Source organism: Lepidochelys kempii, chromosome 2, assembly GCF_965140265.1.
Source record: "Lepidochelys kempii isolate rLepKem1 chromosome 2, rLepKem1.hap2, whole genome shotgun sequence".
Classification (NCBI taxonomy): domain Eukaryota; kingdom Metazoa; phylum Chordata; order Testudines; family Cheloniidae; genus Lepidochelys; species Lepidochelys kempii.
In genome coordinates, this window is record NC_133257.1 from 42,348,159 (window position 1) to 42,368,238 (window position 20,080).

General features: G+C 41.4%; 1 protein-coding gene across 4 annotated transcripts in view; it reads left to right on the forward strand.

Annotated features, from left to right (window-relative positions):
* The window catches only part of MTERF3 (mitochondrial transcription termination factor 3), a 39,175-nt gene extending 20,424 nt beyond the window's left edge, over positions 1–18,751 (forward strand). For all 4 annotated transcript variants that reach the window (XM_073330519.1, XM_073330520.1, XM_073330517.1 and 1 more), the window contains exons 7-8: positions 7,996–8,157; positions 17,555–18,751. In XM_073330519.1, the coding sequence (XP_073186620.1) occupies positions 7,996–8,157; positions 17,555–17,749 (357 nt within the window). In that variant the 3' untranslated portion in view covers positions 17,750–18,751. The remainder of the gene's footprint in view (positions 1–7,995; positions 8,158–17,554) is intronic.
* The last annotated feature ends 1,329 nt before the right edge of the window (positions 18,752–20,080 follow it).

The following is a 20,080-nucleotide window of genomic DNA, read 5'->3' on the forward strand; positions in this document are numbered from 1 at the left end:
TAAAAACCATCTAAGAAGTCAATATACTGTATAACTATGCTAATTAAAAATACAGATTTAAAATTCCTTAGACGTAAATTCCATGCAGGAGGTAATGTATTTATATGTACATATAAAACAACTTTAAGGATCTTTCTGGTAAACCTGTTTTGGTGTTTAACATTCAGGTTTCAGAGCACACATGCTCCAGAGCACTTTGTTTTGTTTTTTTTAATTTTGGATTTAGAGGATTTTTTGGGCGTAATTTACTCAGTTAAAAGTCCTGTTGACATCAGCGGGTATCGTTTTCTGAGTAAACAGTGAAAGATTGGGCTGCTATCTTTTCTTAACCCAAGCTGGCAAAAAATATAGTAATTATCCCTGAGGATTTAGGAGCAAGAAATATGCAGCTGATGATCTTCTCTTGGTAGGAAGTTGAGCTGCCAAAAAGTGGATTTGACACCTATTGTCTGATAGCAGATGGTCATTATTAACAATTGTTGGATAAATAACTTGCAATTCCATAAGGACTTTTCCCCTTTGAAAATGTAAATTGTGTATTGCTTTAATTATTGTGCTGTCACACCAGCTAGGCCAACAGCATGATGTGTAGTAACTCAATTTGAGAAATCCTATTACCATATAATCCATAAATGAATAAAAATCTATTGTTTTCAGATGGAATAGCTGCTCTGGCAGATTTCCAGTGGTCAGGAGTGTCAATCTGGAAGGGTGTGGTGAGGGAGGAGGTTTGGAAAGGAGCAGATTGTTTCAATTAATAGCACTTTCTTTTTAATGAACTTTGAATCCCCTATCTGTGCAAGTAAAGTGTCGCAATGAATGTTTTTGAAAAGCCCAAGTTTGTCTGTCTAATGAAGTACACAGTGTTGCTGTCCTTACCTTTGTGGATGGGAAGAAACAGTTCTCATTAGTCACTAATTAAATCTAGTAATACTGTGGAAATAAGTCCCCTGAAGGCTAGATAATTCAGGGACTGCAAGTGAGATAGTCTTTAATCTTGCAGACTTGATTACAGTCTATAAGTACCTAAATGTGGAGCAAATATTTAATAATGGGCTCTTCAGTCTAACAGAGAGAGGTATTGTGATGGGTTGGATCACAGAAAGCCCCTGGGGGCTGCCAACTGATGTGCCAAGACTACTTCTGTCCTTGCTTTCTTGCCCTGGCAGCTTGGGACTTCAGTGCCCTGCCTGGTTTGAGCCAGACCCGCTAGCCTGCTGCAATCCCAGACAGGTCTGAACCACGTCCCCCTAACAGCTGTAGGCTTAAACTGAAAGCAGCTTAAGAAGCGTTCCTGTCTTTAACACTCAGATGCCCAACTCCCAATGGGGTCCAAACCCCAAATAAATCCATTTTACTCTGTATAAAGCTTATACAGGGTAAACTCATAAATTGTTCACCCTCTGTAACACTGACAGAAAGATACACACAGCTGTTCCCCTTCACACACCCCCCACCCCCGGTATTAATGCATAATAATTAATAATTTGTAAGAAAAAAGTGATTCCATTAAATACAGAAAGTAGGATTTAAGTGGTTCCAAGTCATAACGGACAGAACAAAGTGAATTACCAAGCAAAATAAAACAGAACACGTAAGTCTATATCTAATACAGTAAGAAAACTGAATACAGATAAAACCTCACCCTCAGTGGAGTTCCAGTAAGCTTCCTTTTACAGACTAATCTCCTTCTACTCTGGGTCCAGCAATCACTCACACCCTCTGTAGTTACTGTCCTTTGTTCCAGTTTCTTTTAGGTATCCCTGGGGATGGAGAGGCGATCTCTTGAGCCAGCTGAAAACCAAGTGGAGGGGTCTCCCATGGGCTTAAATAGACTTTCTCTTGTGGGTGGAGACGCCTCCCCCCCTCCCCATAGAATTCCAGCTACAAGATGGAGTTTTGGAGTCACATGGGCAAGTCACATGTCCACGTATGACTCAGAATTTACAGATAGCAGCCGTGGTTCACATGCTACTTTGAACGTCCTCATGTGAATCCCTTCTGATGTGAATTGGAGCCTTCCAAGATCCATTGTCTGTTAAGTGCTTCTTGATTAGGCACTTAACTTGCAAATTCCTTTCTAAAGAAGCTGACCAAATGCCTTACTAAGGCTATTTAAAATCAAACAAGTACACAGCCAATGTTCATAACTTTGAATACAACAATGACACATGCATACAAGTAGGATGAATATATTCAGTAGATCATATCCTTTACATACATGTTACATGGCATATGTAGCATAAAACATATTCCAGTTATGTCATATATACGTTCATAAGCATATTTCCATAAAGTCTTACGGGGTGCAACGTCACAGGTATAACACAATCCAGTGGCTGGAAGCTGAAGCTAGACAAATTCAGACTGGATATAAGGTATACCTTTTTAATGGTGATAGTAATTAACCATTGGAACAATTTAGCAAGAGTTGTGGTGGATTTTCCATCACTGACCATTTTTAAATCAAGATGGGATGTTTTTCTAAGAGAGAGATTCTGGGAATTATTTTGGGGAAGTTCTGTGTTATACAGAAGCTCAAACTAGAGGATCACAGAGGTCTCTTCTGGCTTTAGAATCTATGAAACTTTAGATCAGTAGTTCAAATCCAGCCTAGGTTGGTAGTGGACAAGAGTTGTTACTATCAGACAGTTGTTAGATGGACTGATGGTTCTCTGGGCACCCGGGACTGAGAGTCACCCTTCATCTGCAATGAGGGTATCTTGTCTGTGACTAGCTGGGTATCAGCTCCTTAACGCTACCAGTCTTTCAGCAACTCAGATACTCTCTTCTGGGCTATACTAGCCTTGTCTTTGCCTTGCAGGTTTGGTGCATCTGAGTCCCACAGTCTAAAGTGTTCTCCTGTGGTATCCAGCCCATGACACTAGTTAATCACAGAAATGCCAGGTCCTCTGCCCCAAAAGAAGCAGTGTATCCCAATTTACTAGTTTTACCTTAAATCTCCACTCCCGTATAACCCACAATACAAGACAAAATCATAAAAGCAACTCTTGGTCTGCGCTTAGTAGTAGTTACCTTTCCTGTTTAATAAAGTAGTTTTTCCCCCAAAAAAAGTTCTGTTGCAGAGCTGGCTGGCTTCACAGGAATGAGGCGCATCCGGTTTTTCATGAGAACACCCCCACTTCTTAAGATGCTTCCTCAGTAAGGGCTTGGCTACAGTGTTACAGCGGCTCAGCTGCACCGCTATAGCACTTTAGTGAAGATGCTACTGTGTTGACTGGAAAGTTTCTCCCATCGGTATAATTAATCCACGTCCCTGAGAGATAGTAGCTTCTCCCGTCGATATAGTGATGCCCACATGGTCGGGGGGTGGGGGGTAATCCTAGACTTTAAGGTCAGAAGGGACCATCATGATAATCTAGTCTGACCTTCTGCACGTTGCAGGCCACAGAACCTCACCCGCCCATTTCTCTAATAGACCCCTAACCTCTGGCTGAATTACTTAAGTCCTCAAATTATTATTTAAAGACTTCAAGTTACAGAGAAGCCACCATTTACACTAGCTTAAACTTGCAAGTGACCTGTTTCCCATGCTGCAGAGGAAGGTGACACCACTCCCTCCCCCTTTCCCCCCAGTCAGATTGGCAGGATATTAGGTGGGAAGGCTGTGACAGATACAGAGGCAGCAGTGGTAGTCACCGAAGCAATGGAAGAGACAATGAAGACGACTGGATGTGGAAGCTGCAGGATGAACGCGATCCTGGAACGGATACCTGAAAAGAACTTTCTTTGTATGAAGTGCCGCCTGATAGAGCTGATGGTAGAGAAGATCTGAAGTTTGGAGATGCAGGTGGAAACTATGGTTGAGTTTTGAAGGGGATTCGAGCAGATGATGGAGGGAAGGCAAGAGGAGGCTGAAGGGAAATGTCAAGACTTGCAGATGCAAGCTGGACTGAAGAACTGTGAGGAGAGATTGCTGGGTGAGAAAAGTGGCCAGAGGAAGCATTGCCTACAAGAACCAGGTAAAGGAAAAGACCAGCTAATGAAGAAGAAATAGAGCTCAGAAACAGATTTGCTGAGTTGGTGAATGAAAAAGGGGCATGGCAGGCAGTAACTGAAAGTGGGAGGTCAAGGAAGAAGAGAAGAGTGGCTAGTCCTATAAGAAGAGGGGAAGAGTCAATGGAGATACCCAGAGTTCAGAGCCCCAGGAGGATACAAGATGACTTGCAGAAGATTGTAAGGGAGAATAAAAGACGAGGACTTTCACCAGCCTTCCTCCTGTTCTTTTTGGTGCATCACTCCATCACCAGGAAAATGCAGGTCTACGTGATCGTTTTCTTAGTAGGGAGTCCCAAGACCCAGGCCTGTCACCAGAGCTGATCCAGAGAACAGAAAGGTGTGCTGTCTGCCGGGAGATAAGATATGGGATGTGGATCTAAGGCTGAAGAGGATCCTAATGGGAGCAGGAAAGGATCCACTGATTGTCCTTCATGTGGGAACAAATGATACAGCTAGATTCTTGCTGGAACGTATCAAGGGAGATTATGCCAGGCTGGGGAAGATGCTTAAGAAATAGAGGCTCAGGTGATCTTCAGTGAGATTCTACTTCTCCCTAGAGGAGAATGAAGATGAGACAAAATTATAATGATCAACAGATGGCTCAGGCAGTGGTAATATAAGGAGGGCTTTGGGATGTTTGACCGTTGGGAGGCAGTCATGGACAGAGGACAGTTCTCATGGGGTGGACTCCACCTGAGTAGTGAGGGAAATAGACTTCTGGGATGGATGTGGCAAAACTGATTTAAAAGAGCTTTAACCTAGAAACTCAGGGGAGATGGTTGGGGTATGCTCATGTAATTTCCACAGCTGATTTTAACATTGAAAAGGAGGAAAATCAAGAAAGGATAAAACAATGGATAAAGGAACAGCAGTGGGTAGGAGAATGGACATTAAAAGGAAAAATAGTGCCAATACCAATGAAGCTACCAGTCAGGCAGGCAATACTGGCAATAGATTGAATGTACCCAATTGGATAAGGAATGTGAGTGAAGCTAAGCAGCAACAATTAAGATGTTTATACAGCAATGCCAGGAGCCCGGGTAACAAAAATGGAGGAACTAGAACTATTAGAGCAGGAAGTGAAACCAGATATATAGGAATAACATAAACATGTGGAATAGCTGTCATGACTGGAGTACTGGTATTGAAGGGTCTGTGCTGTTCAGGAAAGAGAAATAAAGACAAAGATGGTGGAGTAGCATTGTATATTAATGAAATTTACTGTAAAGAAATTAGAAGTGAGGGAATGGATAAGACAGAGGGCATGTCTACCCTTGCCATTTAAAGCGGAAAAAAGTCCCTTTTTTGCGTAAAACCCATGGGAGCGTCGACACTTGCTAATGACTTTTTGCAGTGAAACTCCAAAGTTTCACCACAAAAAGAAAACCACCTCCACAAGAGGCGTACAGCTCTTACCAGTGATGCTTCTGCGGTGATGTGCAAGTGAAGACAAGTTCGTCCCTGGAGGAGATCTCTCAGTGCCTAGGTGACCACTCTGGCCAGCAGCTCTGCTGCTCTGATGCCAGGTAAACAGACATCCATCCCTCCCCCAGTAAAGCCCTGGGAACTTTGAAACTCCCCTTCCCTGTTTTCTTGGCAAGTGCACACTTATCTGGCCAGGTGACAATGCCTGCTCCACAGAGCAAGTGATCCCCTGCTTGGAGCAATGCTGAGCTACTGGAGCTTATCCGTGTTTGGGGAGAGGAGGCTGTGCAGGGACTCAGGATGCCCCGCGATTATCCCCCCCTTTCCAACAAGACCCATGTCAAACTGGAGAGAGCTGCACTGTGGGATAGCTGCCCTAGAGCGCTGCTGTCCTCCGTGATGGAAGTGCTGCTAATGTAAACACACTTTGACACCTGAAGAATTAAATGAGTACTCAAACCAGTACTTTACTTTCACTGGTTCCCTATCACCGGTGAAACTTACAGCACAAAAACTCTGCAAGTATAGACATACCCAGAGTCTGTTAGTGCAAAAATCACTTTTGGGAAAAAAGCTACTAGAGGATCCCCTGGGCTTGTGCTTGGGGTATGCTACTGAGCCCCAGGATCCAATTTGGATATGGTAGAGACCTCTTGAATGTTTTTAATGAAATAAATACTACTGGGAATTGTGTGATTATGGGAGACTTTAACTTTCCAAATATAGATTGGAGGACAAGTCCTACTAACAATAGTAGGATCCAGATTTTCCTGAATGTGATAGCTGACAGATTTCTTCACAAAATAGTCTCTGAACCAACAAGAGGTGATGCCATTTTCGATTTGGTATTGGTGAGTAGTGAGGACCTCCTAGAAGATCTGATTGTAGGAGACAACCTTGGTTCTAGTGATCATGAGTTAATTCAGTTGAAACTAAATAGAAGGATAAATAAACATATGCTGTAACTAGGGTCCTTTATTTCAGAAGGGCTAACATTAAAAAATTAAGGGAATTAGTTCGGGAAGTGGACTGCACCAAAGGTCTCCAGGATCTGAATGTGGAGGAGGCTTGGAATTACTTTACGTCAAAGTTGCAGAAACTATATGAAGCCTGCATCTCAAGCAAGGGGCAAATATTCATAGGGAAGGGTTGCAGACCAACTTGCATGAGCAAGCATCTCAAACAGGTGATTAAAAGAAAGCAGAAAGCCTACAAGGAATGGAAGATGGGATGGATCAGCAAGGAAAGCTACCTCTTGGAGGCCAGAAAGTGTAGGGATAAAGTGAGAACTGCCAAAAACCAAGCAGAGTTGGACCTTCCAAAGGGAATTCTAACCAATAATAAAAGGTTTTATAGCCATATAAATAAAATTAAAAGGAAAAAAGTGGGACTGCTAAACACTGGGGTGGGGAGGGGGGATTAAAAATAATCTAGGCATGGCCCAACACCAAATCAAATACTTTGCCTTTGTTTTTAATAAGGCTGATGAAGATCTTAGAGGCAGTGGCAGGGTGGCTAATGGAAGCGAGGATATGGATGTAGAAATTACTGCATCTGAGGTGGAAGTCAAACACAAACAGTTTATTGGGACTAAATCAGGGGACCCAGATAATCTCCATCCAAGAATATGAAAGAGAGGTTGGTATAACTACATTGCTCAGAGTGTGGATAAACAAAAAAATCCATTCATCTGAGCAATGTAGTTATACCAATATAAGTCTGTAGGGTAGACCCAGCCTTGTGAATTCTGCTTCTGGGCAAGTGGAGGTAGTTATATTGTGCAGGGATAGTATTTCTGGAGGTAAGTCTGACCATTTCCCTCTATTTTCATTCACCTCTTATCACCCAACCAATAACCTTCTCAGGCTATCAGAAGAAATATTGTTTCTTGCGTTTACTTTGGTTTGTTGTCCCTTGTGTCATCAACCACTAATCCGGATGGAAGTGGAGGCATAAAAGGATGCCTGTTAATGAAATTGTGGGTCATAGGCCTGGGATGGCAGACATAGTTAATACAATTTAAAAACCCCTGAGAATGTAAGTATGAATACAGTTAAATCACTTGGGATGTTCACTTGGCTCTACAACAGACTTATTGTGTGACCTTGGGCAAATCTTTTGATCTCTGTGCTTAGTTTCCTCATCTGTGAAATGGGGATAATAACTCTCCTACCTGACATGAGTTAAGATTGAATTTATTTATGTTTGTAAAGTGCTTTGAGATCCTCAGTTTGATTGTGCTGTAGTATGAAAGTGCAAAAGTTTTCTTATTCAGCAACCTACCAGATCACGTGTGTTTTATATCCTTGTTTGTTGAACACCATCAGTGTTCATGGTGGTCTATAACATAAAGCAACTCAGTTTCTGTCCCAAAGCAGTTTACAGTCTGAACATGGTGGAAGCTATCGTTTAGAGACCCACAGCTAGATGATCAGTGACTGGAATATCTTAGTAGTATGGATAACTTATTTTAAAAAAAAAAAAATCAGTTTCAGTGATGTGTTGTTAAAAATCAAATGATCATAGCTGATTTATTATTTCTTTTTTCAGGTGTGCCAGGTTGAACTTGGTTTTCGGCGTAATGAAATTCAGCATATTGTATCTAAAATCCCCAAGATTTTAACTGCAAACAAAAAGAAGCTTACAGAGACTTTTGACTACCTGCACAATGTAATGGGCATTCCCCACCACATCCTTACTAACTTCCCTCAAGTAAGAGATTTAAGAATTGTGGGTTAAAGTGTAATTGCCGTCAAAACAAGGAGTTTGATTTCCTTCACTGGGCCAGCTCTGAGGGCAAAATTATACAATCGCCAAAATCCACATGGATTCTTCAAGTGACCTCTGGCAGCAAAAAGTAGTTTGGGGCTTGGCTTAAATTAGAACAATTTTTATCAGTAATTCACTCATGACTAGTTCAGTGGAGCAACAGGTAGCTGTGCTAAAGATTTAAATTTGGAAGCTCATTTAGCACTTTTTTTTCTTCCTTGGTCCAGTGAACATAATAATCTTGTTTTCTATGGTTATGGCAGTGGTGATCTCTACTGGCTGATTTACAATATAGATAAGTGCCTGCTACATCGAACACTGTTGTTGGAGCCTTCATCATCTGCACCTCAGATACTCACACTGACGCTCAGGAGCTGAAAGTGGTTCTTTAATGTCTCCCCTGCGGCTCTTTGCAGCACATGATACTAAAACACTGATTTAATTATTAACCAATCAGGATGCTTTTACTATATTATTAACCAATTGTAGAGTACTTGGTAATTTGCTGTGAGAATAATATATACCTATAAAAATAGTAAATGAAACAATGAATTCACACTACTGTGGCTCTTTTGGGTAATGTTGATTGCTAATTTGACTCCTGAACCACTGAGGGGTGAGTACCACTGGACCTAAGGTTTTCATGTCAGTTGAGGGTGGAAATAGGAAGGACACTGGAGAAAGTTCATTCTAAATTATTGGAAAATCTAATCCAAAAAATCCAAACTTTCTTCATCAGGTATTTAACTAGTTCTAAAAATGCAGATCTCGCAATGACGACTTTCAGATTTACGCTGTTTCTAAGTTAAGTATTTTAGCTGGCAAAAGTTTAATATCATTAAATAGCTTGAATGTAATTTCGTGTATTGCCTTTAGAATATATATGGCAAGCAACAAAATGTCTTTACGCATCAGTGTACTTCTTAGTACATTCACATAAAAAAGAATCTGACACTTCATAAAAGGGCAGACAAATACACAGTGACAAGTTTTTAAAGTGCTTGTACACAAATGCTAGAAGTCTAAATAATAAGAAGGGTGAACTAGAGTGCCTCGTGTTAAAGGAGGATATTGATATAATAGGCATCACAAACCTGGTGGAGTGAGGACAATCAATGGGACACAATCATTCTGGGGTACAAAATATATCAGAAGGACAGAACAGGTTGTGCCGGGGGAGGAGTGGCACTATATGTGAAAGAAAATGTAGAATCAAATGAAATAAAAATCTTAAATGAATCCACATGATCCACAGAAACTCTGTGGATAGTAATTCCATGCTCTAATAAGAATATAACAGTAGGGATCTATTATCGACCACCTGACCAGGACAGTGATAGTGACGATGAAATGCTAAGGGAGGTTAGAGAGGCTATCAAAATAAAGAACTCAATAATAGTGGGGGATTTCAATTATCCCATATTGACTGGGTACATGTCACCTCAGGACGAAATGTAGACAAAATTTCTCAATACTTTAAATGACTGCTTCTTGGAGCAGCTGATACAGGAACCCACAAGGGGAGAGGCAACTCTTGATTTAGTCCTGAGTGGAGCGCAAGATCTGGTCAAAGAGGTAACTATAACAGGACCGCTTGGAAATAGTGACCCTAATATAATAACATATAACATTCCTGTGGTTGGAAGAACACCTCAACAGCCCAACACTGTGGCATTTAATTTCAGAAAGGGGAACTATGCAAAAATGAGGAGGTTAGTTAAACAGAAATTAAAAGGTACAGTGACTAGAGTGAAATCCCTGCAAGCTGCATGGACACTTTTTAGAGGCTCAACTTAAAACTCCAAATTAAAAAACACAGTAAAAGAACTAAAAAAGAGCCACCATGGCTTAACCATGTAAAAGAAGCAGTGAGAGATAAAAAGGCATCTTTTAAAAAGTGGAAGTCAACCCCTAGTGAGGTAAACAGAAAGGAGCATAAACACTGCCAACTTAAGTGTAAAAATGTAATAAGAAAAGCCAAAAAGGAGTTTGAAGAACAGCTAGCCAAAAACTCAAAAGGTAATAACAAAATGTTTAAGTACATCAGAAGCAGGAAGCCTGTTAAACAACCTGTGGGGCCCCTGGACGATCAAGATACAAAAGGAGCACTTAAAGATGATAAAGTGATTGCAGAGAAACTAAATGAATTCTTTGACTGAGGATGTTAGGGAGATTCTCAAACCTTTTGTAGGTGACAAATCTGAGGAATTGTCACAGTTTGAAGCCGCACTAGGGGAGGGTTTAGAATTAATTGAGAAACTTAACAGTAATAAGTCACTGAGACCAGATGACATTCACCCAAGAGTTCTGAAAGAACTCAAATGTGAAATTGCGGAACTATTAAGTATGGTTTGTAACCTGTTCTTTAAATCTGTTTCTGAGGGATAGCTCAGTGGTTTGAGCATTGGCCTGCTAAACCCGGGGTTGTGAGTTCAATCCTTGAGGGGGCCATTGAGGGATCTGGGGCAAAAATTGGGGATTGGTCCTGCTTTGAGCAGGGGGTTGGACTAGATGACCTTCTGAGGTCCCTTCCAACCCAAATATTCTATGATTCTATGAACCCAATGACTGGAAGATAGCTAATGTAACGCAAATATTTAAGGCTCTAGAGGTGATCCTGGCAATTACAGACCAGTAAGTCTAATGTCAGTGCTGAGCAAATTAGTTGAAACAATAGTAAAGAATAAAATTGTCAGACACATAGAAGAACTTAAATTGTTAGGCAAAAGTCAACATGTTTTCTGTAAAGGGAAATCATGTCTTACTAATCAAGAGTTCTTTGAAGCGGTCAACAAACATGTGGACAAGGGGGATCCAGTGGACAGAGCATACTTAGATTTCCAAAAAGCCTTTGACAAGGTCCCTCACCAAAGGCTCTTACGTAAATTAAGTTGTCATAGGATAAGAGGGAAGATCCTTTCATGGACTGAGAACTGGTTAAAAGACAGGAAACAAAGGGTAGGAATAAATGGTAAATTTTCAGAATGGAGATTCGTAACTAGTGGTGTTCCCCAACGGTCAGTCCTAGGACCAATCCTATTCAACTTATTCATAAATGATCTGGAGAAAGGAGTAAACAGTGAGTTGGCAAAGTTTGCAGATGATACAAACTGCTCAAGATACTTAAGACTAAAGCAGACTGTGAAAAACTTCAAAAAGATCTCACAAAACTAAGTGATCGGGCAACAAAATGGCAAATGAAATTGAATGGGGATAAATGTAAAGTAATGCACATTGGAAAAAATAACCCCAACTATACATACAATAAGATGGGGGCTAATTTAGCTACAACAAATCAGGAGAAAGATCTTGGAGTCATCATGGATAGTTCTCTGAAGACGTCTACGCAGTGTGCAGCAGTCAAAAAAGCAAACGGGATGTTAGGAATCATTCAAAAAGGGATAGAGAATAAGATGGAGAATATCTTATTGCCCTTATATAAATCCATGGTACGCCCACATCTTGAATACTGCATACAGATATGGTCCCCTCATCTCAGAAAAGATATACTGGCATTAGAAAAGGTTCAGAAAAGGGCAACTAAAATGATTAGGGGTTTGGAACGGGTCCCATATGAGGAGAGATTAAAGAGGCTAGGACTTTTCAGCTTGGAAAAGAGGAGACTAAGGGGTGGATATGATAGAGGTATAGAAAATCATGAATGGTGTGGAGAAAGTGAATAAGGAAAAGTTATTTACTTGTTCCCATAATATAAGAACTAGGGGCCACCAAATGAAATTAATGGGCAGCAGGTTTAAAACAAATAAAAGGAAATTCTTCTTCACACAGCGCACAGTCAACCTGTGGAACTCCTTGCCTGAGGAGGTTGTGAAGGCTAGGACTATAACAGGGTTTAAAAGAGAACAGGATAAATTAATGGTGGCTAAATCCATTAATGGCTATTAGCCAGGATGGGTAAGGAATGGTGTCCCTAGCCTCTGTTTGTCAGTGGGTGGAGATGGATGGCAGGAGAGAGATCACTGATCTTTACCTGTTAGGTTTGCTCCCTCTGGGGCACCTGGCATTAGCCACTGTCGGTAGACAGGATACTGGGCTGGATGGGCCTTTGGTCTGACCCAGTATGGCCCTTCTTATGTTCTTACACTTCTTAAAATCTTCACTGAGGTGTATTGCACAAATAGGTGAGTTCCTGATAATTAACTTTTTTTCTACTGCCTTGTTTAAATGATTTTAGACCTTACATTTACTATCATCCTAAAAATAAACAGTATATTTTGGGTTTACTTTACCCACTGCTGAAATGAAGTCACCTCTGAGTGGAACATGGCAACTTTTTACAAGAAAACCGTGTGCAATTTAAAACTGCAAGGGGCAGTTTCAGAAGGAATGAAATGATTGTAGCCATGCCACTGAGTCTAACATTCTAAATCTTGAAGTTAAAAGCCATGGGATGGCTAATCTTAAGAAGTCAAGACCAAACAAAAAGGTCAGCTAACAGATTGTTGGGGAGGACTCTTAGAATCATAGAATATCAGGGTTGGAAGGGACCTCAGGAGGTCATCTAGTCCAACCCCCTGCTCAAAAGCAGGACCCATCTCCAATTAAATCATCCCAGCCAGGGCTTTGTCAAGCCTGACCTTAAAAACTTCCAAGGAAGGAGATTCCACCACCTCCCTAGGCAACACATGCCAGTGTTTCACCGCCCTCCTAGTGAAAAAGTTTTTCCTAATATCCAACCTAAACCTCCCCCACTGCAACTTGAGACCATTACTCCTTGTCCTGTCCTCTTCCACCACTGAGAATAGTCTAGAACCATCCTCTCTGGAACCCCCTTTCAGGTAGTTGAAAGCAGCTATCAAATCCCCCCTCATTCTTCTCTTCTGCAGACTAAACAATCCCAGTTCCCTCAGCCTCTCCTCATAACTCATGTGTTCCAGACCCCTAATCATTTTTGTTGCCCTTCGCTGGACTCTCTCCAATTTATCCACATCCTTCTTGTAGTGTGGGGCCCAAAACTGGACACAGTACTCCAGATGAGGCCTCACCAATGTCGAATAGAGGGGGACGATCACGTCCCTCGATCTGCTGGCTATGCCCCTACTTATACATCCCAAAATGCCATTGGCCTTCTTGGCAACAAGGGCACACTGCTGGCTCATATCCAGCTTCTCGTCCACTGTCACCCCTAGGTCCTTTTCCGCAGAACTGCTGCCTAGCCATTCGGTCCCTAGTCTGTAGCTGTGCATTGGGTTCTTCCGTCCTAAGTGCAGGACCCTGCACTTATCCTTACTGAACCTCATCAGATTTCTTTTGGTCCAATCCTCCAATTTGTCTAGGTCCCTCTGTATCCTATCCCTGCCCTCCAGCATATCTACCACTCCTCCCAGTTTAGTATCATCCGCAAATTGGCTGAGAGTGCAATCCACACCATCCTCCAGATTATTTATGAAGTTATTGAACAAAACCGGCCCCAGGACCGACCCCTGGGGCACTCCACTTGACACCGGCTGCCAACTAGACATGGAGCCATTGATCACTACCCGTTGAGCCCGACAATCTAGCCAACTTTCTACCCACTTTATAGTGCATTCATCCAGCCCATACTTCCTTAACTTGCTGACAAGAATACTGTGGGAGACCGTGTCAAAAGCTTTGCTAAAGTCAAGAAACAATACATCCACTGCTTTCCCTTCATCCACAGAACCAGTAATCTCATCATAGAAGGCGATTAGATTAGTCAGGCATGACCTTCCCTTGGTGAATCCATGTTGACTGTTCCTGATCACTTTCCTCTCATGTAAGTGCTTCAGGATTGATTCTTTGAGGACCTGCTCCATGATTTTTCCGGTGACTGAAGTGAGGCTTACTGGCCTGTAGTTCCCAGGATCCTCCTTCTTCCCTTTTTTAAAGATTGGCACTACATTAGCCTTTTTCCAGTCATCTGGGACTTCCCCCGTTCGCCACGAGTTTTCAAAGATAATGGCCAATGGCTCTGCAATCACAGCCGCCAGTTCCTTTAGCACTCTCGGATGCAACTCATCCGACCCCATGGACTTGTGCACGTCCAGTTTTTCTAAATAGTCCCTAACCACCTCTTTCTCCACAGAGGGCTGGCCATCTATTCCCCATGTTGTGATGCCCAGCACAGCAGTCTGGGAGCTGACCTTGAGAGTCTTTTCTCTTTCCATCCAGGATCTTGATAGTTTTTTCCCCAAGGAAAAATGAAAAAATCTCATGTGATCTCCCATTACTGCTTGTATCTCCACCCTTCCCTCCCAGCATTCTCTCAAACTGGGGGTCGTGACCCCGTAGGGGGTCGTGAGATTATTACATGGGGGTCACGAGCTGTCAGCCTCGACTCCCAAACCATGCTTCACCTCCAGCATTTATAATAGTGTTAAATGTAAAAAAGTGTTTTTAATTTATAAGGGGGGGTCACACTCAGAGGCTTGCTGTGTGGAAGGGGTCGCCAGTATAAAAGCTTGAGAACCACTGCTCTAACACTAAGTCCAATGGCCTTGGTGTCTATCTCCATATTCATCTTCCTGCCTTTAGTACTATTCACGTCATCCCTTAGGTTCATGACTCCGTCCCTCTTGGTTCTCCTCCTAACTACATGTTTAGCCATTCTTTCTGTATACATTTAAAAGGCTTTTTGTCTGTTGTGGGTCCCTGAAAGCTCAGTTCTTTGACCCATCAGCTTTTCTGCCTGTGCTCTATCCTTGGTGGGGCCCATGCACTCACTATTAACTATTGCCTTTATCCACATTCACAAATATAAGCTGTCTCCAGCAGCTGAGTCTAATCTTTGTCTCTCTAACATCTCATTTTAGATAATGGATCATCACCATTTCAAGCCTCATGCAAAACCGAACACACAAACTTCCTTACCAAGCCCTCTCACCTACCTCTTTTCCACAACAATAGATGCCACCATCCTCTCTGCTACTTAAGATTATAACTAAGGCTAAGTTTTTGTCACGGATATTTTTAGTAAAAGTCAGACAACAATGAAAAATTCATGGAAGCCTGTGACCTGTCCTTGACTTTTACTAAAAATACCCATGACAAAATGGGTAACCGGGGGTGGGGGGTCCTGGGAGCTCCAGGGTGCGCCCTGCTGCTGTTGGGAGCTGCCGGGGTCCCCCCTGCCACCCGCAGCAGCCACGAGCTCCGGGGGTCCCTCTTGCCACCCACAGCGGCCTTGTTCAGTGGATCCCCTCTGCCAGCAGCAGTGTATGGGCCTCTTCGGCAAAATGTGATTACCTGACCAAGCTACTATGCAAACAGAAGACTGATGTCCTCACTTATCCAATAATAAAAAAGCATTGCAATGCCATATGAAAGAAGAAGATACATCTCTGACCTGGTTTCTATGTGTCTTCTCTGCCCTCTTCACTCTGCCAATATCATCAGCTTTGATGCATCGTGTTCTCCTCTGAGACACATCATCTTTCCTTCTTTCATGCTACCCCTTAAGCTGAGAACAACCTCCCCAAATCTTTCACCAAGCCACCTCCCTTGCCTCATTCAAATTTCTCCTAAAAAAAAATTCTGCCCTCTATTCTGCCATCTTGTTTACAAGAAGTGAGGGGAGAAACGATGACAATTTTATTAACATAACCATTAAAATAGTCTTAATTGTCACACTCTTCCATCTTATTCCCTTATTGTCTGTTTCTGATCCTCACTTATTGCCATGTCATATTTAAATGTTAAGATTTTGGGGGCAGGAACATAGACACTGCCATACCAGAACAGACTAGTGGTCCGTTTAGTCCAGTATCCTGTCTCCAAGAGTGGCCAGAGTCAGAATACCATACCAATACCAGCCTCTTCAGAGGAAAGTGGAAGAAGCCCTAAGGTCAGCAGTTCTGGATAATCTGCCCCCAGGTAAAGATTCTTCTTAACTCCCCTTAAAGAAGTTGAGTGATGCTCTGAAGCATGAAAAATTATATTCCTCTCAAAACTTTTTAATCCATACTGCTATATCTCTGGATACCTTATCCGTATAAATGCCCAATCCCTATTTGAATCCTATCGACCGCTTGGCCTCAGTGTTATTTTGTGAAAATGAGTTCCACAAGCTAATTGTGTACTGTATGATATAAACTTCCTTTTATCAGTTTCATCACATATTCTGTTGGTTCTGCATTATGAACGGTGAATATACCACCACTCTACCATTCATTATTTTGTACTGTATCATGTCCTCATCCCCTCTTATTTGTCTGTTTTCTAAAATACAATCCTAGTCTGAATCTCTTTTCATATGGAAGCTTCTGTTTGCCTCCAATCATTCTTGTTGCTTATCTCTGAACCCCCATTTGTGCTATATTCTTTTTTGAAATAAGGTGACTGACTAGAACTGAACACAGTATTTCAGGTTAGAGAGTACCATTGATTTATGGGTTAGCATATAAAGGGGATGCTGCTTAACAGCAAACCGATGTTAATAATTTTCGGTTAATGGGAGCTGATTCCATCCCATTACCTTTAATATTAATGGGATTTGGATATTGGTAATAGGCATGCTGCTTACTTTTTTTTATTGATTGGAGTAAGGGCCCCATCCACAGGCAAGTTTGCAGGGCTGCAGCCAGGGAAGGAAATCCTAGGGCAGTGCGGTACCTCTCCCTGCACTCTCCAGGGTGCGTCCTGACCTGGCACTGGAGTCCTAGGCTTAGCACATCAGAGAGCTTTCTTCCCTGGCGGCAGCCTCACTGCCTTCACAGGAGTTAGCAGTCTGGGATGCTCGCATAGTTAGCCATCTGGGGTGCTCGCATCCCTGCCCACTGGGGAAGCCCTGCAGGAGTCCTGGCACTGCGGATGGGGAAGGGAGGTCGTGGGTAGGGCAGGGAAGGCTGCAGTCCAAATGCCGGGGTTTTCCATGAGGAGTGAAGGCACTGGGGGTCCATGGGGAGGCATGGTACCTCTCCAAGCACTCTCTGGGCTGCATCCTGCATGCACCAGCTGCAGACAGGCAAGACACGTCCCAATGCTTTCTTCCCTGGCTGCAGCTCTGCAAACTTACCTTCTGCTTATTGGCAACTTCCAGATAATGACAACTTTTTGCTGGGAACCAAGCAGTTGCTAATAAATGGAATCCACCGTGTGAAGTTACTTTCTAGAGATTTATCATCACTTATTGATTCTTTGTTTAATTCCAACAGTGTTGTTTAAAAAAAAAAAAAAAAAAAGTGTAGTATAGGATCTGGTTCATATGCTTAATGAGGAATGGTTCAGAAAAATGGAGGGGGGGAGGTGCAAAATTTTCATTTTTATTCAGAACTTTTACTTTAGTGGCAAAACTTTTAGTTTTAGATGTACTTATAGAGCCTGAAGCTTATAAAACTCAGCCTTTTCTTTTGTTTCCTAGGTTTTCAATTCAAAGCTATTACGAGTCAAAGAAAGACATATGTTTCTTACATTTTTGGGAAGAGCACAGTATGACCCAGCACAGCCCAGCTACATCTCTCTGGACAAGCTAGTATCCATGCCCGATGAGGTGTTTTGTACAGAGGTTGCCAAGGCCTCAGTAAAGGACTTTGAAAAATTCTTAAAAACACTTTAATTAGTAACACATGTAAAAAGAGAGAGAATGTTATGAAATAAATGTATTTTACAAAAACTGCTCTCTCTTTCTCTTAACTGCTTATTTACTGGTTTAAAAAGTATTGCTTATGAAATTAGTGCAATGTGTAAGGATAAAGGCATATATATTTTAAATTTTTTAAATATATTTTAAAATATGTATTTCTTAATGGAAAAGGGTTAAGCAAATGTATGTATAATTATTGACGTAACTCTTGAAATGAAATCCAAATTTTCATTCATGATTGGCAATGCAGCCAACCAGGAACATAAACTTATAAAGCATGTTAAAATTGATTTTTTTTGCTACTTTTTCACCTACAGTTTGTTTCAATATATTGTAAGATGAAAAACTGATCCTCTGTTTAGTTTGCTTGGATGGACACAGTTGCACTTTCTGAATGAGACAGATAATGCTGGAGCAGCAAGATTATTATTCTTTACTACTAGGGTTAGTGGTTGATTCACTTCTATTGCACCACCTATACATGCCTTTACATGGTGGCTCTCACACCAAAGGGACTTCTTAACACCTTCCAGTGAGCATACATCTTTCTTAAGGTGGACACTGAGGTTACTCTAACAGTAGCTAGATAGCTAAGCAAATCTGTTCTTTAAAGATATCAAAGTACCATAATCATTAAAGGATAGCAAGTTATAATTTAGTCCACTTACAAAATAGATAGAAATACTTTTATACTTCACTTGTCAATCTGTGTAGTTTTACAATCCATTTTGTCTCTTCCCTTTTGCTGTCTGAAAGAGAGAAAGTGCTGTTGTGTATACAGAGTTAACTGAAAAACAACTATGTTCCCCACAACTTTCAGTTATAGTAATGTTAGAAAATGTAATAATAGATAAATATATTCAGATGGAAGTGATCTAAACTGACTGCATTCATTAATACAGAATTATAAGGAACACACACCTTCATGGTCCATGCTACTTGCCAAGCTGAATAAAATGCATAAAGTAAATTAAACAGGAGTAGATACTTTCTGATTTTGTTTACAGTCAGTCTGATTCTTCATGCTAGCACAGGGGTGTAGTGTTTGTCTTATAAATATTTTAAGAAGTTTAAAAACTAGATATTTTAATTCAAATGTATTAAAATACAATGAAAATATTTCCACTGATATTTTTGTTTTTAAAAAGCTAAAATTTGGAGCCTATGTTCCCTAATAGTTGTCTCCCTTTAAAGCAGTGATACTCAGACTGAGGCTCGGGAGCTGCCAGTGGCTCTTTCCAGCACTATAGTATTTCTAATAATTAGATCAACCAATCCAGCAACAAAACAGCTTCTACAACACCTTACTGGTTACCCAGAAGCCAAGAACACAATTCCCTTAAAACGATCCAGCCTTGGGCTCCCACCCAGGCAGCCAAGTCAAATACGATAAGGATTACTGAAAATCTTATTCATCATATAAAAAATTCTATCAATCCCAAAGGATCAGACACATTACCTGCCAGGTCAATGAATATTTCAGTTCTTACCCAAATACATGCTTACAGCCAATTCTTATTAACTAAACTAAAATTTATTTAAAAAAAGGAGAGTGAGTATAGGTTAAAAATCATTATACATACAGATATTAATAAAGTTCTTAGTTTAGTTTCATAGGAAAGACGGTGAGCTTTAGAGTTGCAAAAAGTTCTTTCAGAATAAATTCCACTGGACTATAACCTATGACCAATATCAGGATGACCCAGACTGTAGCTGGGGACCTCAGTCTTGTGACTCAAACTTTCCTTGATGGAGCTGAAGCAGATCTGAGATTACAGGATCAGGGCTCAAGAGTTCTCTTTATAGTTCTCTGGCAGCTTCTTGACAGCAGTTGAATAATAAGTGAAGCATTGTGGCTTTGAAGTAGGCCTATTTCCTAAGCATCACCAGTAATTAGCTGTATGGATTAGCATAAGGCAACTGCCCATCTTCCACCATTTACAGGTAAAAAGAAAAGGAGTACTTGCGGCACCTTAGAGACTTAACAAATTTGTTTGAGCATAAGCTTTCATGAGCTACAGCTCACTTCATCGGATGCATTCAGTGGAATCTACTTTTTCCACTGAATGCATCCGATGAAGTGAGCTGTATCTCACGAAAGCTTATGCTCAAACAAATTTGTTAGTCTCTAAGGTGCCACAAGTCCTCCTTTTCTTTTTGCGAACACAGACTAACACGGCTGCTACTCTGAAACCTGTCATTTACAGGTAGTTTATTACATGGATTATATTTCTCAGATCCCAGTCAACTGTATAGATTCTCGGTAGCAGCCATCCATCAGTGGTAATTTTCAGGTCCCTGGCA